Here is a 23,853-nt window from a genome sequence, read left to right as displayed (position 1 = left end):
TTGCTCACCAAATCTATTCATTCCAAAACAAAATTCCATCTATTACAGTGCCTCTTTCATACATTCCCTAAACTCACCTGCACTCCACCCTCCCCCCCCCCCCCTCCAGCGTAATTAAACGTGTTTTTGACTCGAAGGTCACAAGAAACTCATTTTGCAATAAATGTTCGTTTCCCATTAATCGTGCACTTTCTAAAATCCAATCTCACCCCTCCCCTCCAAATCTTCCCCATCACCACTCCCCTCCAAAACCTCCCCATCACCCCTCCCCTCCAAATCTCCCCACCTTGCCCCTCCCCTCCAAATCTCCCCATCACCCATCTCTTTCAAATCTTCCCCCTCCCCTCCAAATCTTCCCCATCACCCATCTCTTTCAAATCTTCACCCTCCCCTCCAAATCTTCCCCATCACGCATCCCTTTCAAATCTTCCCCCATGCCCCTCCCCTGCAAATCCTTCCCATCACCCATCCCTTTCAAATCTCCCCCTTGCCCCTTCCCTCCTAAACTCCCCCCACACCCCTCCCCTCCTAGACTCTCCCTCACTCCTCCCCTCCTGGACTCCCCCCTCACCGCTCCCCTCCAAATCTCCCCCATCCCTTTCAAATCCCCCCCCCCTTGTCCCTTCCCTCCTAAACTCTCCCCTAACCCCTCCCCTCATAAACTCCCCCCTCACCCCTCCCCTTCAAATCTCCCCACCCTCATTTCTTCTCCATTTCCCCCCTCTCACCCCTCTTCCTCAAAGCATCCTCCCCCCTTCTTACCCCTTAAAACTCTCACCTTCATCTCCCCCAACATTCTGCCTCGCTCTTCCCCCTCCTCAAATAACACCTCACCGCCCCTCACCCAATCACCATCAAACCTTTTGTCCGCCCCATCCTTCCCTTTCTGCAAGCTATTCAGAAATCTCTGACACACCTTCAACAGCTCTCCCTACCTCCTCCTCCTCTTCCACATCTTACCGTACCCCTCCCCCCTCTGTTCTGTATCCGATGCTCCATCTTTTCCTCTTCATTAACGGTATGGACCTCAAACATCCGGGGCCTTCGCTCAAACTTGACTGATCTCTCCATACAGGTTGCTTCTGACAAAACAGACATGATCTGCTTAACAGAAACTTTCCTCCTTCATGATGTCTCTGATTCCTTAGTATCTCTCCCGGGTTACTCCCTCCTCCGGTATGATAGACCTGAGCCTCGTCCTGGAGGTGGGGTTGCCATCTTTATCAAAAACACTCTTCCTCACTCGCCCTGCACTGCCCTCTCAACACCTCACCCCCAGGAATACCTCTGGCTATGGGTTCCCATTCGCTCCCACCTTTTGTTCATATGTGTGTTGTACCATCCACCAAACAGTGATGACTCCATCTACATCTCGCTGTCTGATAATATGGACCAACTTCGATCTACTCATCCCAACTCTCTCTTCCTCATATGTGGCGATTTCAATCGTCACCATGCCAGTTGGCTGGGTGTGGGTACCTCTCTCACCAGCCATGGCTCCTCAGCAAAGAACTTCTGCGACTCACTGGGACTGACACAATCTGTCAATTTCCTGACCCGTATCTCAGTCAACTGAGCATCTTCTCTTCTGGACTTGGTTATGACTAACTTCCCTGAGAATGTCTGCTGCTCTTCTTCTGCTCCAATCGGCTCATCTGATCATGTGCTTGTTAAAGTGGACATCTCTCTGACCATTCTCAGAGAGCCTCCTCAGCGTCGACGAATCTGGCATTTCACTCAGGCCAAATGGCACGGTCTTCAAGCAGCCATCAATCATCTGGACTGGTTTCCCATCTCTACCGCCTCTGACATCAACTTATCCTGGGAATTCTTCCAAAGTAAATTGCTCTCTCTCATGCACAGATTTATCCCATCTCGTCTTCAGTTGTCATACCCTTCCTCCCGTCCATGGTACACGGAATCTGGTGGTGAGGCTGTTGCCCAGAAACAACTTGCCTTTGTCTCCTGGAAAGCAAATCCAACGGAAGGAAATCTCATTTCCTTTCACAAAGCCCGAAACAAGTGTGTGTCCACCCTCAGGAGACCCAGGAAACAATATCTCTCCATTCTCAACACCGAACTCTCTTATCTGTCTCCCTCTTCCAAATCCTAGTAGTGTCTGGTCAAATCTGTTTCTGGTGTTTGTTCCCCCCTCCATCCCCTCCCTTACCTCAAACGGCTACACAGCTGACTCCGCACGTGAAAAAGCTGAATGCCTCAACTCTGTGTTTGCCTCGAAATCTTGTGTCTCAAACCCATCCCTCTCTGTACCCACCGTACCCAGCTGCTCCTGGACTTTGTGTCCTTTCCTCATGACAAGGTGGAAAAGTTTCTGTCAACCCTCGACTCTGATTCCGATTCTGCAACTGGACCTGACGGCATCAGCCCACGGGTCCTAAAATCCTGTTCTTCCGCTCTTTCACTCCCTCTCTCTGTTCTCTTTACCCTCTCTTTTGCTCAAGGTCATCTGCCATCTGCTTGGAAATCAGCCAACATCTCCGCTTTACACAAAAAATGTGCAAAAACAGATCCTAGCAACTAGAGAACAATCAGCCTTCTCCCAATTATCAGAAAAGTCATGGAATCCATCATTGCTTCGGATATGAAATCTTTCCTCTTCTCCAATGGCTTGATCTCTGATCATCAATTTGGTTTCAGACCAGGTCACTCTACTCTGGACATGCTGCTTCTGCTTTCTCAACAATGGACGGAGGTCCTCAATGCCAAACACGAAATTAGAGCTGTCTCCCTTGACATATCACATGCCTTCGATACGGTCTGGCACCCCGCTCTGCTCACCAAACTCTCCTCCTTTGGTATCGATGGAAATCTCCCCGCATGGCTTGTGGACTTCCTCTCTGGTCATAGTCAATGTGTGGCCCTGAATGGGTTTCTCTCATCTCCTCTTCCTGTTCAGGCTGGAGTTCCCCAAGGCAGTGTTCTGGGCCCTGTGCTCTTTCTGGTCTTCATCAATGATCTCTCTGAATCTCTTGAAAATCCTCTCTATCTCTTTGATGACGACTCCACTCTCTGTCGCTCCATTCCTCATCCCTCAGATCGGCAGTCTGCAGCCTCCTCACTCTCTGCAGACCTGGACAAAATTACAGACTGGGCAAACAAGTGGAACATGTCTTTCAATCCTGACAAATCTCACACTCTGACGATGTCTCTCCGAAAAGACCGACTGGACAACCCTCCCATCCACTTCCTGAATAATCCTCTCCAAGAAGTTCTGTCACTCAAGCTTTTGGGTCTCACTATCTGCCATGATCTTTCCTGGGAAAACCACATTTCAAATCTGGCCTCCAAAGCCAGTTGCCGACTGGGCATCCTCCGTCGTGCGAAGTCCTTCCTTGGCACACCTGAACTCACCATATACAAGGCTTTCATCCGCAGCTCAATGGAATACTGCTCTCCCCTCTGGGCTGGTGCTCCTGCCTCACACCAAGCTCGTCTTCACGCTGTTGAAAGCAAAGCATTCAGAATCATTGGAATCTCCCGCGATGAGGCTAACTCGATGCGATCGCGATTAAGCGATCTCCGAGGGCGTTTCACTCACTCACCGCAGGCAGGTTGGTGGTCTTTCCGTCTTCTACCGACTCCTCTCAGGCCTTGCTCCCCCAGCTCTCTCTGGACTCTGTCCCCCAAATATTCCTACAGGTCGCACAAGATCTACCTGCAATCCTCTTGTGGTTAAAACTGCCAAAATAAAGACTCTCTGCTCACCTTCACTCCTTCATTCCTCTTTTCTCCCACCTCTGGAACAAACTCCCTCACTCTCTTCAATTCCACTCCTCCCTCCAGGTCTTTAAAACAGCTGTTCACCACCATCTCTTATCTTCCCCCATCCAAAACCTTGATCTTTTCTACCCCTGCTAATTTCACCCCAAATCCACTTTTTTGAAATAACAACTTCTTTCCTGGAAGTCCTTGTTGTCCTTGTGTTTTATACTTCTCCCACCCTCCCCCACCCCCTTCCCACGCCTCCTCCCCTCAAGCCATCTCCCTCCCACACATCTCCCGATGTACCTGCTCTCAAATGTTGTGTTTGTGTGCTTCCCCTTCTCTCCCCATCTTGTCTGCCGTTCCCTCTTTTTATATATTTTGTTTGTCTGTTTGATTTGTTTGTGTGATAAATGTTAGCTCTTTCACGAGCCTCGATTCTGTATACAAAAAAAATACAAAAAAAAAGACTTGTGGTTGAAATAGAATGATGGATGGAATTTATATTTGCGCCAATCTTTCGATGAGAATGTATAATTCAACAAATATATGAAAAGGAGAATGGGTGAAACAAATAGACTTGCTAAACTTTTATTTTCTTCATGTTTTCTCATATAATATGGACTCAGGTTACATTTTATATAACAAGGATCATCAAATGGGAACGAGTTGAGACATTTTTGTGAATTACATATTTTTGGAAGAAGTAGAAAATATAATATATCTGGAGATGATTGAAAATGAATGATGGTTCTCAAGAAGGAACAGAGAGGAGGAAAAAAGCAGGATGATGTGTCAAACAATGTGATGGACACCATCACAGTCTTACCTTTTTATGACATCCTTATAACCCTGAAAAGGAAGAAAACAGTGAATTACCTCAAGACTTCTTCGTTGATTAATGCTCTCTTCATAAATGTAAATAATGCTTCATAAATGTTGTGGTAAATGTGGAACTATAATCCCGAAACAAGAGTGATAAATGAACTTCCAGGGTCTGTGTCAAGGGCGACATCTCCACATCTGATGGTATATTCATGTTGTGTTATTGTCCTTCTGAAGTACAATGTACCATTAATTCACTCTCCGAGCAATACTCCAAGTCCGAGCATTCAATCGGTTCTCATGTCCTGAAAGTTTATGATTAGTCAATTTTTTTCTCTTCTAAAAAAATTCAATTTATTAAACATTGACAATTAAACATTACCACTTTTGTAAAAGGTGAAGAAGAATGCCTACCTGTAAAAAAGAAACAGTCTCAAGATCCTGGAGTGCTGCTTTCAATGTGGAATTTGTTTCCTGGAGAGAGTTCAACTGCTCCTTCACCTTGTCCATCTGCTTCTGAAGAAGACAAATCTTCTTATTTTGCCTTTTGATCACCCGACTCTTCACCAGATCCACGGATTTATCCACATATTGGTACAACGCCAATCGCTTTTCCTCCATCCTGTCCACAGTCCCTTTGCCTGAATCCTGGAATAAATCAATCATTGTGTGATTAGAGTTAAACGTCAAGAATAAACCACCAGAAAGAAGGTTAAAACTAAAGAGAACAAAGAATTCCGACTGAGGAAGGATTAGGACATATTGCACGAGTGCATTTAGAAGGACATAATGTTTTGGACAGGACCCTTATCCACAACACTTATTGGGGTGAGTTGATGGGTTGATGGAAAATTTCAACATTTACCCAACCAAGATGATGGAGATTTTAACTAGTTCGGATGTGATGGACAGAATTAGGCAGAAAAGGTCTAAATCTTTAAAAGTGAAAAATAAAATAAAATTTCAGATTTCCTGATCACAAAAAACACCAACACTTGTTCAGATATGGACAGAGTTTGTTTCCAGAGAATTGCACAGAGGTGGGCAGTAATATTACAGGATACCTGCCTACCTCCACTCTTTTCTCTGGCTTGTGAAACAATTTTCATGAAAAAGTTCAATCCCGCTCTACCCTCCACGGCGAGATGTTGGCATCCCACTACCCTCTCCCGTCATCCTGAACCATCCAAACCTGCAATATTTTACCACTTTCACTATTTCACCACTTTTCACCACCACTCCCCACTTCCCTAAACCAATCGTCTTGCAGATTACTGTGTTCTTCACATCTTGTTATATTTTCTTTTTTGCTCATTCATTAATTCCCTCACCTTTTCAGATTCCACCTTTTGCCCCACTTCCCCACCGTCAATACATTTCCTTTTTTCACTCTGTATCTTGCTCTTCCATGAGCTGACTTTTGTACCCAAAAAGAGCATTTTAAACAATAACTTGAAAGCATTTTAAGGAGACAACTTTCAAAAAAAGTCTGGTCAGTTGGATTTTAAAATAAATCTGACATTAATGGTCATGGATTGAAATTGTTTTAGGTCAGGTGGTTGGTGGCTCGTGTGTGTAGATGGCCAGAGGTGGCCTGAGATGGCTGAGATGTAAGTAAGATTGTGCAGTTTGAGCTGTGGTGATGTCACCCATTGTAGAACAAATGTTTTTTCCAGATTCTAATTCTCTTCCCTTCAATCACGTCCATTCCTTGGTACTTCATACCTGTGTTTGTTTAACCTCCTGCTTCAGCTGATGGAGTTGGGATTCAAGGTGCTGCTTTGACTTTGATAGTTCAGGACACTTTGCAGCCAAAATGCCCTGCACAGAATAAATAAGTCCAGGTAAAGGGAATTGTTCATCTGTATGTGGAAACGATAAGGCACAAACTGCACAAAATGATTTTAAAATGTATTTGCAAAAAAGTGGAGACAAGACATTTGTCGATTCCAAATTAAATATCAACTCTTCTTTATTTATACAATTGTATGAGAAGAGAGCTCATCAACATTATTTATCATGGTGAATAATTGATAGTTAAAGGAAGCAGAGGTGGACTATAAAGGGGCGCCCTAAATCTGGCAAATAAAATACATTTACTTCTTCATGCAGCTGAATGAATGAAATTGGCGCCATTTATATGAACTTTTCTGGACCATTACTTGGTTCCTCCTCAGAACATAAGGGTAGACCAGCATGCACATGAGATTTTTTGAATGTCCCTTCTTTTCTATTCTTTGCCATTTTTTACAAGCTATGAAATGTCGCTTCTTTTCCATACTTTGCCACATGGCACATCCCATATAAAGAGGCCTTTTCCATACCCCTGGCATTTTCCCCAAGAATTACTACCGGAGTCAAAAAGTTTCTATGTCCAACATTTTGGGGATCGCCCCCATGAGCCAAGCAAAAATAGGACCACGGGTCCTGAAGCTCACCTGGATCAGGAGCAACAGTCACTCAAACTCCCCAGAGGCCACGATATTTTTTAATGTGGTGAACAAACTTTTGTACATCATGACTCATGAGTGATGATGGTTGTCATCAAATTTCATTGAAATTGTGTGTGTAGTTTCAGAGAAGAGAGCAAATACCAATTTTGGGTGGGGCTGGGGGGGGAGTCAACCCTCACAACCCCTCCCGTGAACCCCCTTCATATGCTCAGATTTTGATTCAGTCAATACACCTTCATTAGGCATCAGATATGAAGTTTATGGCCAAGTTTCATCAATATCGTATGTGTAGTTTCAGAAAAGAGAGCAAATACCAATTTTGGGTGGGGCCCCACAGACCACCTTAGACCTTGAGTTTTTTATGCCATGAACAAACATTGGTACATCATGAGTGATGAAGGTTGTGGACATGTTTCATCAAAACCGTGTGTGTAGTTTTGGTAAGCGTACTTCCATTGCGAGCAAAATCATGTCAACCATTATCGATATAGATGGAAAGTCTTTCGTCTTTTCAAAGAACCTAATCAAAGATCATCATTTTGGATTCTGTGTCATTCAACTTTGCAAATGACTTTGCTTCACAATTAGAAATGGTAAGAAGGCTTGAATCTGAAACAAAACGTCAAGATACATGTCGATATAACATGGCTTGGACATATTTTAGATAATCAATACTAAGTAGCATCCTGTTCTACTTGTCAAGCTCACTAACTGCTGCATACAAGAAAGCCATCATACCTGGCTTCTTTGCTTCCAGCACTTGCACAAATGACTCCACATTATAAAGTACAGTACTGTATCCTGCAGACAGGCAGATACAGCAGCTGCATCACTGTCTCACGATCTGGAATTGTTGGACAAACAAAATGGATCACACCTTGCCTTCTTGGCAAATCTCTCAGTCTCACACCAGAAGGACCATTACATAAACCCACATATTTCCATGTTCAACCACTGAGTGTCCAAGAGATTCAGTGTCTAACTTCTGACATCTCTTCGGTTGAACATGTTACACAGTTGGTTTGCAAAAGCAACCACAGATCGGGCATCCTCTATCGTGTTAAGTCATTCCTTGATGGATTTGAGCAGTGAGTCTGGATTTTGGGAGTTTTGCAAGAAGTGAGTTCGTGGCAGAACCCTATGGGGGGTTGAAGGGTGAGGAGACAGAACATTAAAAGGGGAGAGGGTGAAAGGCTACCAAGGACACAGGAGAAGATAGAGAGCCAACCAAGCTGTCAGCGATGCAGGAGTAACAGGCCCAGGGATGCCACATTGCTGAAAGAGATTCCAATGCTTTTGAAGGCCTCGATATCCATGGATTCAAGTTGAAAAGATGTGAAATAGGAACATGAGCCCAGAAGGAAAGCAATACAGTCATACCCCGTTTTATGCCATTTCGACCTACGTCAAATCCGACTTTACGCCACTCTTGTAGAGTAAATTTCAGTTCAGCGAACGTCATTATGTGCGACTTTACGTCACTCCTACATCATCATCTCCTTTATCTCGAAGGAGGAGAAGACCATGCCAGGCTACAAAGTCGTGAAGGAGCAGCTAACGCTAATGCTTGGGGGTAATTGCACCGGCGACTTCAAGCTGAAGCCGCTCTTGGTGTATCTTGGTGTATCATGTGTGAGTATGAGGAGGAGCTTTAGGCGCAAATGAGGAATTGAATGAGGATCTTTGGAATGAACTTGGTGAAATGAGGCATTGGTCGAGAATGGTTGTGTGTGTGAGAATCTGGTTATCGTTTAACTTGGTGAAATGAGGTAATGGTCTGGGTTGACCGGAGAAAGTGTATGAGTGGTGTAATGAGGACATGTGTAATGGTGTTGAGTGATTGACTTGCATGGGGTGCAAGTGGATAAATGGAGAGAATACTTGGTGTGTGGGAATAAATGGTGTGTGGAGTGAGTCGTGTGGATTGAGTGGTGTGGAGTGCATGGTGCGAAGGAGTGGATGGGGGAGGATGGACCCCTTCACGAATACGCGGGGTTGGTAGTTTAAAGTTAGGTAGAGGGAGTAGGTAAATTGTTTGGAAATTGACATCTGTGGTGCAGTGAGTAGCAAGTTGTTGTTGATGCATATCCTTGTAAAGAACCGATCGACGTGTGCATGTGCACGGATTTGCAAATGCCTGCCTGTACGTCGTCGTTTCTGCGTATATCGCATCGTCCAAAAATAAAGAAGCAAGCAACTTCGGCCGCTCGAGGAAAGACGGGGCACGCCTACGACTCGGAGGCGAGCGTCGATCCCCGGGGCTGCCGGGTTCACGGAACCCTGAGCTCGTTCGTTAGTCACAGACGACACGACACGACCACCGGTGAAACTGCTCGGACACGTTGGGTAAAGCACGCCGTGGTGAAGCGGGCCACGGAGCCACTCGGCACACAAGCCAGCTCACGGTCGACACGTCCGTGCCGGTCACCCCGTTCGAGGAGAAGACCCGACCGATAGAAAACAACGGAGGGACTCCCGACGGGGAGCGGCAAAGATTCAGGGCGAAGCCGCAGCCTCCTCCAGTTATTTACTCTAGTTTTACGAATTACGGTGTTTGTCTTCATTTTAAGGCATTTTTAAGACATTACGCCCGGTTTTCGTCAAAAACCGAGTTACGTCACGGCTTATGGAACCAATTAATGACGTAGGCCGGGGTATTACTGTACTCCATTGAGCTGCAGCTGTAAGCCTTGTGGGTTGTTAAAAATTATAATTTTTAAAATTGAGGCAATGAGGCAATGAGGCAATGGCTTTCCAAGCCAACTCAGATATTTAGTTGGTCCAGGAGGGATTGTGGATAATGGAGATGTTAACACGTTTGAAGACCTGAATTGCAAGTGTTGCTTAAATTGAGTAGATTGGAGGTTTTTCCAGTTGGTCGTTTTAAAGAGACAAAGTGAGACAATGACATTCGCCAGGGTTTACAATTCCAAGTGCTGCTCCAGCTTCTTCTTTTTTCACACATGTTCAGAGAGGGAAGAAGCTGATGCCTGCCTGTCTGGAGGATGAGTGGTGCTGCAGAAAGGGTGGAGTTATAAGCAAAATTTGAACCTGAGACTGGTTTGGGGCCTTAGATTTTCAACTGGGAGTGGATCCCATTGAGACTCAGGCATGACTATGATAGTGGAGGAGAGGTAGACACAATACCAGATTTGGATAAATGCTTGAGCCATATCCAGGAGATACATAATTGATCTCTTTTCTAAAATTCAGAGCCTCAATCCATTGTTGGAAGAGCAGGAGATGGAGGGCCAGGGAGGTTGAATGGGGTTAGAAACCAAACTGATGGTTTGAGATCAGGCCATGAGAGAAAAGGAAGGTTTTGATTTCCAACTGCAATGTTGGATTATTAAGGCCCTTTCTGTCAATGTAAAAACCTGTCTGTGCTCATTTGTAGACTGGTGTCCTTGTCAATATCAGTGCACATTTCAAACAGCCATTTTGTTTGTGGAGAACAATTCAACTTTGGTTTCCAGTAACATCATAGTTTGTTAAAGGAGTTTCCATGATTAATATGCTGGTCCTCTTTGAACAGAATATTAAAATGAGATCATTAAAAAAAAACTCAAAATAATTTGTTGCTTCATCCTTTCGAGCAGTCGAGTAATTTGTTAAAGTCTGATTGTCGTGTCATCATAAATATTATTGAAGATCTTTGAAACCATGAGAAGACGACCATTGGCCAAGACTCAGTATAAATGTGGACATTGTGATGCAAGGAAGTAAAAGCACAAGAAAACAAGCACCAGTGATGGATAATACCAGGCCTGTACATTACCTCTTGGTAATTGCTGTAACTGGAAGTATTTTTTATCCTTTTATATGAAGTTTAACAACAGCCTGGTGTTGGGCTAGCGGCTAGGGTGCCGGCTTAGGATCCTCGGATCCTGGGTTCGAATCCCGATCATCGCTGAATTAACGCCAGGGGGGTTGACTCAACCTGTCATCCTTCCGAGGTCGGCTAATTGAGTACCAGTTCACTGGTAATTCCCTGTTTGTCGTTAAAGGCGGCAAAAAGGGTTGGCGTCAGGAAGGGCATCCGGCCGTAAAACATTGCTTCAAAAAGGGGACCGAAAAACAACAACAACCACGGTTCCCGAAAAAGGCCAACCCCCGCTTGCGGGGAAAAATGGCCTCTAAAGGTGGTTATATATGTTTTAATGGGGACCACGGTGCCCGAAAAAGGCCAAGCCCTGCTCTGCGGGGAAAAATGGCCTCTAAAGGTGGTGCCATATAAAGTTTAACAATAACAGGTTGTTTTGTGTGGTTTTCATGAATATACCTGGGATGCTAAAGTGGTCTAAACCTGTATCTTTTATTAACACACACTTCCCATGATTCAACATCTCAAAATGCTGTTCACACACATTATTCTTGAGCATCGCTTGACATTTCATCTCCAAGCTTTTTCAGAGATTTGGGTCTATATCCTTAGGCCCAGGGCTATAAACAAACTCAGCACAAAATTGTTAATTTGGTGAGCTCTCAAGCCTACCTTTTTACCTGTAAAATCAATAACCACCTTTTCTGTCAGTTGTTCAATTTAAAAGACTTGTTTTGATATTTCGCTCATTCTACAACCAATTGATCTACAGCAGTGTCGGGGAAAGTATCATCAGAACGTAGTCTTTCTATAAAATAACCTCCACTTGTGAGGAATGTTCTGAGTTATGAGAAATTTTCATGATTGCAGAACTTGCAATTTATCATTATCTTACATCTTTTGGCTCTTTGTTCTTTCAACTTTCTTTGAGAACGGATTTTATATTCTTGGAGATAAATTCAAATAAATATAATTTACATGAAATAAAAAACATTTTCATTTATTTACTTGCCTTGAATTCATCATGAACAAGCTCCACAGGAACAACTTCATGGTTCGTATGTTGTCCAACCAGGCACATCACACACATCAAGCTTTCATCATCCTTGCAATAGAGTTGTATTGGCTTGCCATGCTCGGTGCATCTTCGCTCCTCCACGTTTACTCCTGGCACCAATTTCGTCTTCTCTACCAATTTGGCAAGGGCCACATTCTTTTGACATTCTGGTTTTATCGGAAATACTTTACGGCAGTTCGGACAATCACAGACTGTGGCCTCTTCCCTGCTTTCCCAGTGTTGCTTGATGCAGGCTTTACAAAATGAGTGGCCACATGGCAGAGTAATTGGCTCCTCGTACAGTTCAAGGCACACAATGCATTGAAGTTCATCTGCACAAACTCCAGTCATCGAAGAAAAAGCCATTTTCTTGTATCAGAGAAGGAAGTGCAGCAGAGTTGAAACCTGTAGATCGAGAGGGGTAGTTATAAAAACAAAACTTTAAAGGTAAGAAAACATCAGGTAAATTACTATGGAGCACAACTACCTCAGAAACAAGAGAGTTCACAGAACACGATACCCCACTCAGTGTTAAAGTCTATACAGGAATGCCTTGTCGTTCACGAGGTGGTGAAAATCCCCGTGAACCGCAAATTTAGGAGGTAATGGGGGAAAATATGGTTTGGGATTCAACTATAAAATTGTCCACACTGTACCATTAATTAACATGTTTGTGCATTGTTTTTGTGCTGTTTGGATTCAAAAGAAAGCATTATTTTCCTGTATTAAGAACGTAAAATAAAGTGTATTTTCCTGAGTTATTATTATTATTATTCCAAGAATATAAGACCCGTCGCTTCTCTGATGGAAACACCAATCTTTGCTGCAATGGCTAATCTATGGGGGAAGAAAAACAAACAAACAAAGGATTTCTGGGAGATCCTGCCCTCCGTGCAGGTATAACCAACGTCACGTGTTGGCATTTGCAGTTTTGACCCGCGTGTCCATGCCCCCTTAAAAGAAAAAGTTTTTTCCCGGGAGTTACCTGGGAGTTACTCGATTCCCACGTAGTTGGATTTCTTGAAATCCATTAATTTGTTCTCAAGTTATAACATGAAAAACAAACAAACAAGACGGCTCCTTTAAAAATATAGATTTCGCGAGCCGCCTGAGGATGCTGATTGCATCATTGCTGGGAGCGTGGCTGTGCCCCTGATGAATTGCATGGATTCCAGTAAGCTGGTACTCATTTTGCAGACCTCAGAATGATGACAGGCCGAGGCAACTCCCCACCCCCCAATCCACCCCCCCCCCCCCACACAACCAATCCACCCCCCCCCACACAACCAATCCACCCCTCCCACCGTGCCCAACCCCCCCCCCCAAATACACCCCTCCCAACCCCCCCCCCCCCAATCCACACCTCCCACCCCCGCAACCCACCCGCCCGCCCCAACCCCCAATCCACCCCTCCCACCCCGCCAACCCCCCCTCCCAACCCCCCCCCAATCCACCCCTCCCAACCCCCCCCCCCCAATCCACCCCTCCCAACCCCCCCCCAATCCACCCCGCCCACCCCCGCAACCCACCCGCCCCATCCCCCAATCCACCCCTCCCCACCCCCCAATCCACCCCTACCCAATCCACCCGTCCCACCCCAACCCCCAGCCCCAAATCCACCCCTCCCACCCCGCCCCTCCCCCATCCCTCCCATGTCATGGCCGCACCAGAAGAGCAATTTTCTTGAAATCGAACTTCGATTGGGATCGATGACAAAACAGACAGAACAATGGCAAGCATGAAATCAGCAGAGCTATACTTCGATCTCTTAGTTTATCTTTCTATTTAACAAGATGATCTGAAGTATCTGAGTGGCAATGCTCCATGACCCGTCCTTCATTCTTCCTCTCTGCATGTCCTGATGCTTTTCCACTTTGACCTTCATGCTCTGAAAAAAGAGGGTCTGACTGGTCCTGGTCCTGGTCCTGGTCCTGGCATCAATACAAGACCCTCAATTTGGAGTATGTGTGTTTGAGTGTGTCAGTAATAAGCCAATAATAAGCCAATCACTCCGATCGTAACCAGGTGGAAAAGAGGTATCAACTTCAAATTTTGACTCATGTTGAAAACACGACTAGTTATGCTCGACCTATAATTCCGGCTCTATCCGGGAAGGAGGGGGTCCCTCATGCCATGGTGTGATGGTATTCTTAGATTCGAACTTTCACCAAAATGTAATCAGAACCTCCGTGTCACATACACAACCTCTCCACCAAATTACGTCCGAATCCATCCACAAGTTTTTGAGATGTCCTGATCACAGACAAACAAACACAACATGCATTTTAAGGCCATGTTCCCTGCTAGAGCGGGGGTTAGCCTTGCGGTCCCCATGACAATCTTCTCCATTTTGCCCTATTTTCTGCATCTCTCCTTGTTAACCCCCTTGCCCGCATTTCTTCTTCCACCATCTTTAGCCAAGTCTTTCTCGGTCTTCCCCGTCTTCTACTTCCTTCTACATTAACTTCCATCACTCTTCTCAACCAGTCACTTTCATCCTTCCTCAATACATGACCAAACCATCTCAACCTGTTCCTCTTCACAGCATCAATCACAGGCAATATTCCCATCATCTTTCGCAATTCATCATTTGTCTACCTCTCTCTCAACGATACTCTGCACATCCATCGAACCATTCGCATTTCCACCCTTTCCAGCCTTCGTTGCTGCTCTACATTCATTACCCATGTCTCGCTCCCATAAATCATAACACTTCTCAAAAATGCAGCATACACCTTTCCCTTCAGCTTCAGCGACACTCTCCTCCTCATCAGCACGCCACTGAGTTCCCGAAACTTCTTCCATGCACATCTCACTCGAGCAACCGTTGCCGAGTCTGATCCACCTTCTCCATTCAGCATGTCTCCGAGGTAGCAAAATGTTTTCACACCTTCCAGCTTCACGCCGTCTCCAAGATCCAACTCAACATTTCCTCCATCTGCAGCTCCCTCTGTGCACACCTTACATTTGAATGTAGCTGCCACACTGGTTAATGACCCTCTCAGACCACTACATTTTTGATGAACCCACTCAGCACACATTGTACATTGAATGGAGTTCACTCCGACACCCTTCCTGCACACAGCACACGGCCACTTCCCAGTTCTTTCCACCTCACCACATACTTTACCACTTGCCATCACCTTTGTCTTTCCGATATTCACCTTCAGCCCTTTTGTCTCCATACATTCCTTCCACTTGTTCATCTTTTCCTTCAGTCCATCCATACTTTCCGCAATCAACACCAGATCATCTGCATACAACAACTCCCACGTTAAACCCTCCTTTAGGGTCTGAGCCAGCACCTCCATCACAGCTACAAATAGTAGTGGACTTAGTACCGACTCCTGATGCACTCCCACCTTCACCTCAAACTCACCACTGTTCCCGTCCTTCGTCCTTACAGCTGTGCGTGCTCTTTTGTACATTGCCATCACTACTCTGATCAACCATTCCTCCACACCTAACTTCCTCAATGCCCATGTCAATACTTTGCGTGGAACCCTATCGAATGCTTTCTCCAGATCAACAAACCCCAAAAAACAACTTCTTCCTCTTATCCATGTACTTCTCCTGCAACTGCCTCACAATGAAAAGCGCATCTGTCGTTCCTCTTCCTGGCATAAATCCAAACTGCATTTCGTCGATCTTCACTTTCTTCCTTATCCTCCTCTCCAACACCCTTTCCAATACCTTCATTCCATGCTCCAATAACTTTATCGCTCGGTACGAGCCACACTCCATAGGGTCACCTTTTCCCTTGTATAGAGGGACGAGGGTACTCAGTTCCCAATCCACTGGAATGCGGCCTTCTTTCACCACCACATTACAGATCTCTGTCATTCTCTTCACACCCCAACTTCCTGCTGCCTTCAACATATCTCCCACAACTCCCGTCGGCCCTCCCGCTTTTCCACTCTTCATTGCTTTTATCGCTTCCTCAACTTCCTTCTCAGTTATCTTCTCTGCCGGTCCTAAAACTGGGTTACTCTCTATGTTGCCATCCCATTCATTCTCTGTATTCAACAGCATTTCCATATATCTTTTCCATCTTCCTTTAATTCCATCTGGGTCGACAACGATTTGTCCCACTTCATCCTTCAAGCAACTCACCCCCATCACATCACACCTCTCTTTCGCTATGTGCTTTGCAATCCTGAATACTGCTTTCTGACCCTCTTCCGAATCCAAGCGTTCTCCGAACATTTTCCTACATGCCTCCTGCGCCTTTGCTACCTCTTTCTTTGCAGCCTTCCTGGCTGCCTTATAACTTTCATGCTCTGCTGTTTCTGCTCCCGTACCCTTCGCCTTCTGCCACTCTTTGAACTTCTTCCTCTTCTCGTCAATCCTCTTTCCAACCTCAACATCCCACCACCATGTTTCCGAGTGCCTCGGTGGTCCTTTTGTCCATCCACATACCTCACCAACGGCTCCCAACAGACTAGCTTTCATTGACATCCAACCACTTTCAAGCTCAACCACATCATCCTCTACCCTACTCAGCCTCTCTTTTAATGCCTCCCTTACTGTCACCTCTTTCAACCTCCACACCTTCATTCTCGGTTGGTACTTCACCCGTCGAGCTCTCCTCGCACCTTTCACCCTTATGTCGCAGACAACCAAGTGGTGCTGTGAAACAGCCTCCTCCCCTGGGATCACCTTTGTGTCCCGGAGGTGCCCCCTATCTCGCTGACGCACCATCAGGTAGTCAACGGTTGTCGTCGACCCACCTGACGTGTATGTAACAAGCTTATTGTCCTCTTTCTGGAACTGAGTATTACAAATCAACAAATCAGCTCCATCAGCAAACTCCAAAATCCTTTCACCTTCTCCATTTCTCACACCATATCCGTAACCCCCATGAACTCCCTCAAAACCATCCATACTCCTTCCCACATGTCCATTCAGGTCTCCTCCCACCACAACAACTTCCTCATCTTTCACGTTTTCCATCAGCTTCTCTATCGCACACCAGAACTTGTCCTTCTCTTCATCGCTTCGACCAACCTGCGGAGCATATCCCGAGATGACGTTCACCAAGAGCTTTCCAATCATCATTTTCACCATCATCAACCTATCACTCACTCTAGTCACACTCACCACACTGTCTACAAACTCCTCAGAAAACAGGACACCAACACCATTCACGCCCTCCGGGCACCCTTGTCACACAAACTTGTATTTCTGTCCCTGCCTACCCTTCACCATTCTCACACCACTTCCCTTCCATCTCGTCTCTTGCACACAACATATGTCCACTCTTCTTCTGACCAATACTTCCACCACTTCTCCTGATCTCCCTGTCATTGTCCCCACATTCCATGTCCCAAACCTCAGAAACCGATCTCCACTTCGGGCTGCACCCTGCCCATATGTACTTGTGATTGTCATGGTTCTCTTTTTGAGGCAATGTTTTTATGGCCGGATGCCCTTCCTGACGCCAACCCTCTTAGTCGTCTCTTACGACACGCAGGGATACGGTGTACCTATTCTGACCAGGGTACACACTGGGAAACGTTTAAAACATGTAAATTCTGGGGGGGGGGGGGGGGCGTCAGCATCACGGTTGCGGTTTAAACATATTCCAACAATATCCAAACAGAACGATGAAAAAACAATCCGGGAAAAGTCTCCAAGCGAGAACGTGGATTTGAGAAAGAAGGAGCAGAGGCGGAAGAAAACGAGATACAGGGGGCGGGGCACAAGCCGAGACGAGGAGGAGAGCGAACAAGCACGTGTCCGGGAGGAGAAAAAGAATCAATATAGAATTCTTTGTCTCAGGAGGTGAGGTGAGGGGGAGAAAACAAAATAAAAGAAACAAGCAATACAGCGAAGGAAATAACCCAAACCGACAAAACACCGACGGGGGGAGGGAAGCCCCAAGTCACCAGGCCGCGCACGAGGTACGACTCAGAAAACGATTAACTACACACAAGTTTGCACGAACCACAAACCAACACCAACTAGAAACACACAATAACACGTACACAGCAAAATAACCAGTGGAAATTTGACAAAGACAAGAATGGGAAAACACTCAAACTTCGATGCCGTGGAGAGCTCGAAGCACGCCTCACTCGCCGGAGGAACCGGAAGTCGGCGCCCGAGGAACCGGAAACAGACAGGGGTAAAAACATAACCTCCATCCACCTTGGGTGGCAGAGGTAAAAATACAAAAGATTGACGATTTAGGCGACCTTGACCTTTTGACCTCAAGAGGAATAGGCTTCAATGACCCAATATGTAAAACCTGGTCAAATCTCAAACCAATCGGATGAGAATTGACGATTTTATACAACCTTGACCATTGACCTTTTGACCAAATTATTAATTTGTCTTCTCCGTATTCTTATAATAAAACTTTGTTGGAAATTTCCATGACAAAAGCTGAAATGGTACAAAGGTTACAGCCCGTGCAGACATACCCCCACATGCCCCCCACACACACACACACTCCCCCCCCACCCACACACCCCCCACCCCCCCTCACGCACCCCCGCCCCCCCACACACACACACCCACACACACACACACACCCCCACCCCCCCTCACGCACACCTCCCCCCACACACACACACACACACACACACCCCCACCCCACCCCCCCCCCCCCACACACACACACCCCCCCCCCCACACACACACACACACACACACACACACACACACCCTCCCCCCCCCACCCCCACCCACACACACACACACACACACACACACACACACACACACACACACACACACCCTCCCCCCCCCCCCCCCACACACACACACACACACACACACACACACACACACACACACACACACACACACACACACACACACACACACACACACACACACACACACACACACACACACACACACACACACACACACACACACACACCAGAGTGATCCAGATACTTGCAAAGAAAAAAGAAAAAAAAATCCAAGTAGCAAACACTCAAATGCAATACCCTCTCCTTAGCATGAATAATTCATTACACACACCGATGACACCAAAGGTGGGATAAATGAAATTGGTGTTGCATTTGCTGATGTTTACTTAGTCTGGTGGAGTGGCCGTGCGCTTGTTGTACCATTTTTGAATGCGCGTGTACCGATCATTGAGAGAGGCAAGGACTTTGTTCCTTTTTCAGTTTTAGGATTGGATTGCGGGAAATTTTTATTTCTTCCTTCTGATAACGAAACGTAAAAGCGACATGTTCAATGTAGTTGTTAAACGGGCTGTCAACAACATGGAAACACCACGAAAGAGGCAACGCACAGCACGCAGCATGGGCCACGCACCTCGGAACACATATGACACTGTTGTCAGACAGCACGGTGTCGACGCACGTGGGAGCACATGGAGTATAGCGGGTGTGGACGCATGTGGGAGCACATGGAGTATAGCGGGTGTGGACGCATGTCGGAGCACATGGAGTATAGCGGGTGTGGACGCATGTGGGAGCACATGGAGTATAGCGGGTGTGGCCGCATGTGGGAGCACATGGAGTACAGCGGGTGTGGACGCATGTGGGAGCACATGGAGTATAGCGGGTGTCGACGCATGTGGGAGCACATGGAGTACAGCGGGTGTGGACGCATGTGGGAGCACATGGAGTATACTGTATAGCGGGTGTCGACGCATGTGGGAGCACATGGAGTACAGAGGGTGTGGACGCATGTGGGAGCACATGGAGTATAGCGGGTGTCGACGCATGTGGGAGCACATGGAGTACAGCGGGTGTCGACGCATGTGGGAGCACATGGAGTATAGTGGGTGTCGACGCATGTGGGAGCACATGGAGTATAGTGGGTGTCGACGCTTGTGGGAGCACATGGAGTATAGCGGGTGTGGACGCATGTGGGAGCACATGGAGTATAGCGGGTGTGGACGCATGTGGGAGAACATGGAGTATAGCGGGTGTGGACGCATGTGGGAGCACATGGAGTACAGCGGGTGTCGACGCATGTGGGAGCACATGGAGTATAGCGGGTGTGGACGCATGTGGTAGCACATGGAGTACAGCGGGTGTGGACGCATGTCGGAGGAGATAGTAGTAGTACAAAGGACAGTGTGCACGCCGGACAGGAGAAAGCAAGTTGCTTTGCTGTACAACTTTTGAGGAAACATTGCGTTATAACTTATAAGCATGGTGTAAAAGGTCCCATATCAACGTACCGTAAAAGGCATGTTGTTTGAAGTGAGGTCAAAGAAGGTATGGAGGAATTAGCGCAGGAACGAAGGCGTCACGTGCACACACGTGCCGGGGAAAACCTTGCGATGTCACTATGTCAGTGACCTTAGCGCATGCGCAGTTGGCGTGTAAATACTTTTTATTCCTTTTTAAAAAATGGCTTTTCCCCATTCTCATGTGGTTATTTTCATTTGTGCCGTTAATGAAGTTGCCTTATTTACTAGGGAAAGTTCCCGGCGTTGCCCGGTAACCATGAGTCCTTTCCTGATGGGAATATGAAGAGAGGGGCCGGACAGGAGAAGGCGGTGGGAGGGAGGGCAATGGAAGGAGAGGGCGACTGGAGAGGTCGAAGGGTGAGAGTGCAACGGAACGGGTAGGGAGGCGGTGAGGGTCAGTATAAAGCACAAACAAGTGTTGGTCAATAAAAACATGCGTGCGTAAAAAACGCAAAGGGACCTCTGTGTACTGTAACGCCGTGGCTTGCAAAAGCAGGGACCCATAATTCCGCCAGGGGCGCTGCGCGCACTATTTACGTCACGCTGTGCATGGCACTCTGTGACCGCCGTTGCGGTGCAATGCTTTGCGGGCAAATCGTTTTTATGCCATGGTATGTCATATTTTGGACTTAACCACTCTTCATGACTGATCACGTGACATCTACACAATCATGGCTACCACCGAGACGGATCCTGGTTTCACGTGAGTAATTTTTCCATATTTGCTCGATTTTTGAAACCGATGCATGCAGATATCGTGTCTATACCACACCTAAAATATTCTTTAGAAAGAATAAGCAAATCTCCCCTTTGAAAGTGCCCCCTGAAGTGTGTCCAGGTGGAAGTTCTAAGTCGTAGGTCTTAGCAACTCTCAGCAATCTTTTACCGCATGGATTTATCTCGAGTATTTACTAAACTGTGCAAAGTTGAAGTTGCGTACATATTTCAGCAGTTTTCAATGTAAACCGGTCACAGATATGGATTCCATATTTATATGATAAATAATGGCCACTGATGCGGAAAATTGCTGATACGCTTTTGGCCATAACTTTGCTTACAGACATGCTAGAAGGGTCATCTATGGCTCATTTTCTTCATCTTGAAGAGCTCTAGCAGCTCACATAGTAATTTTACATCTATCTCCAACTTGAATTTTTCTGGCCAGTCCCTAGCAAAAGCAGGCCAAATGGCGTTCTTTTGGAATTACGCAGGAGACGGACGGACAGTGGCTTCTTTTAATGTTGTACACTATGCTTTTGTCATTGGAAGGGCGTTTGGAGGACAGTGCGATAACAAAAGAAATTGCCAGGAAAAAAAAGAAGGGAACCCTCTGTGCACTGTGACCACGGACGTATATAAAAAAAACCTTGACCCGCAACGCGTCTATCGCTCCCACGCGAGCTAATGAAGTCACCGGAAGCAGTCTGGCGGCCATGTTGGGGGTGACACTCCCGCAGCCCCGCGAAACTTGAAACTATTAGAGATTATCTGCGTGATGGTCTTGAACGTGCCTTCGGTACAAGCCTTTCATGATGTTCCTCGTGGATCATACTGAACCCTTTCCCGAAATATCAAGCCCACTTGACCCAAGCAGGTATGCAAGCGGACAGGTAGGCAAAGTAGCCGATGCCAAATGCTGGTTTATTGTTCTGATGAAGTGTGTTTTTGGGTCTGAAAAAAATATATATATATATATTGTTACGGTCCGCGGATTAAGATGTCATTTTACCGAGCGGTGGTGTTGCCGCGGCCGAACAGTGCTTCCCTGATTAATACCCGATTTGCCCCAAACTTTGGCCGTATCGCACCGCAGCTGCTCAATATGGAAAACTCTAAAGCGACCGAATGCAAAGAGGAAGAAGACGTACAGAAGGGTAACTGGGTTTATTATTACTAGGGCATGCCCGTACTATATATATATCTAAAATTATATCCCCCCCCCCTCTATTTACATGAAATGGTTTGGTCCATTCGCAAAGCCAAAGCGAACGGCTTGCGAGTACGGTGACAATCCCCCCCCTCTATTTACATGAAATGGTTTGGTCCATTCGCAACGACCACAGAACCCCCCCCCCTCTATTTACATGAAATGGTTTGGTCCATTCGCAACGCCAAAGCGAACGGCGAACGGCTAAATCGCCATAGCTTGGTAACTACTTGTCCGATTAATTTCAAACCTTGAAAAGGCACATCCTCGGGTCCCCAGCAATATACCTGGCAAGTTTCAAGTATATCGGACCCGTGGTTGTCGAGAAACAGCGGTCACAGACAAACATACAAACATACAAACATACACACAGAGATTAGTGGAATTATAGATAGATGTACACATAAGCAAACAGAAAGCAGTCACGTTTATTTATAGGGACATGAGACGCAGGTGACACAGTGAAATCTTTAGCTTATACAGACTTATTGTTACTACCCAGGACAGCACGAACAAAACAAACTCACGTACGCAAATGGATGGAAATTGCAGGCAGGAATGACAGGAGGTGGGTGGCTGGAGGAAAGCACGGAGCTGGCTGGAGTTTGATCCCGCACGGGACGTCGGGCTGGACCTCGACGGCCGCCGATGCCACCAATCCTGTCGTGTGCGCGGGGTAGCGGGTCGGAGCTGCTTGGTGGAGCCAAGCCAACGCTGCTGGTGGGGGGTCTGGCATGACGGGTTCTCTCTCCCTCTCTCACTAACTCCAGGACTCTTTCTCTCTTGCTTAGTCCAACTCTTCCTCACCACCGACAACTCAATGCAACCCCTCCACTCTACGCAAACACTGACCACCACTGACGACCAACCCAGCTCTGACCAAAAAAACCACACACTCCGCTCTTGTCGTAGCTCATCCCGTAAAAGCTCATCTTCCCCGGGAAACGCCCTGCCGTGGGTTATATAGGCCCCGCCCCTCAACCTTTGTGAACCTCCCCGATCGCTCTTCCTCCGCCCTCTCTAGCCAAACCCCTGGCTCATGGTTGGTCGAGTGGGGCTGGCTCACTCCTCCCCTCTATGACGAGGTGGAGACACGCCTTTCTTCTCCGACCCTGCCTCGTGGTCAATGGCGGTTATTGGAGGGGATGTAATTGGCAATGGCACTCGAGGCCTGGCAATGACGAAAGGGGGAATGAAAGTTTTGGGAATGGGAATGAAGGGAATCTATCTTTTTCACTTGGTGCAATGGAGTATTTAAGTTAATGGGAGACACAGCCTTACTCTAAGACACATAATAAGATATAAGCTATCGAACAGGGGTATTCTATGGTTGGCTGACGTGGATGCTTTATGGACTAATTACCGAGACGCCCTTTCTATCTTTACACAACTCCGGAGGCAGGAGGCGCAGAATAAACAATAATAATAATAATAAAACACACAATAAAAAAAATACAGTCCTCATATCCGCAACAATATATAGTATATTGTAACTTCAGAGCTCCATGGCATCTTGTCACCTTTTGGTAAAGTTTATATTGCTATTTCAAAAAGGCAACATGTATCCTGATTGTTCTTATTGGATGTATTTGTCAACATATCTGGCAAAACTTGCCTGAAAAAAATCAACATAATATTGTTGCGGATCACGGGTTCGTCGACATACTAAGGGGGGGGGGTGGGTTATGCCCCGTTTCCCCACAAACTCCCGGGTCTGCACAAAGGTCGTTGCCCGTGAGCGACTAAACTCGTGATTGACGGATTGCTAAGCAATTCCGATCGCCAATTTCCCAGTCACACATCGCAGAGTTTAATGGTGAATATTCCCAAATACCTTCAAGACACGTGACCGGAGAAACCGGG

At 46.5% G+C, this 23,853-nt stretch overlaps 1 protein-coding gene across 2 annotated transcripts in view; it reads right to left on the bottom strand.

Annotated features, from left to right (window-relative positions):
• The window catches only part of LOC144889536 (zinc finger protein RFP-like), a 33,731-nt gene extending 13,549 nt beyond the window's left edge, over positions 1–20,182 (bottom strand). For both annotated transcript variants that reach the window (XR_013621845.1, XM_078770175.1), the window contains exons 1-5: positions 20,052–20,182; positions 11,837–12,286; positions 6,274–6,369; positions 4,963–5,196; positions 4,553–4,575 (exon numbers count right to left, since the gene is read on the bottom strand). Coding sequence is in view for 1 of the 2 variants with exons in the window: in XM_078770175.1 (XP_078626301.1) it covers positions 4,553–4,575; positions 4,963–5,196; positions 6,274–6,369; positions 11,837–12,247 (764 nt within the window). In the remaining variant the exon portion in view is untranslated. The remainder of the gene's footprint in view (positions 1–4,552; positions 4,576–4,962; positions 5,197–6,273; positions 6,370–11,836; positions 12,287–20,051) is intronic.
• Positions 20,183–23,853: the final 3,671 nt, after the last annotated feature.

The sequence above is a fragment of the Myxine glutinosa genome, chromosome 1 (genome assembly GCF_964187855.1).
Source record: "Myxine glutinosa chromosome 1, kmMyxGlut1.1, whole genome shotgun sequence".
NCBI classification, from domain to species: Eukaryota; Metazoa; Chordata; class Myxini; order Myxiniformes; family Myxinidae; genus Myxine; species Myxine glutinosa.
The sequence above is the reverse complement of the archived record's forward strand: the minus strand, read 5'-3'. Positions and strand labels throughout refer to the sequence as shown.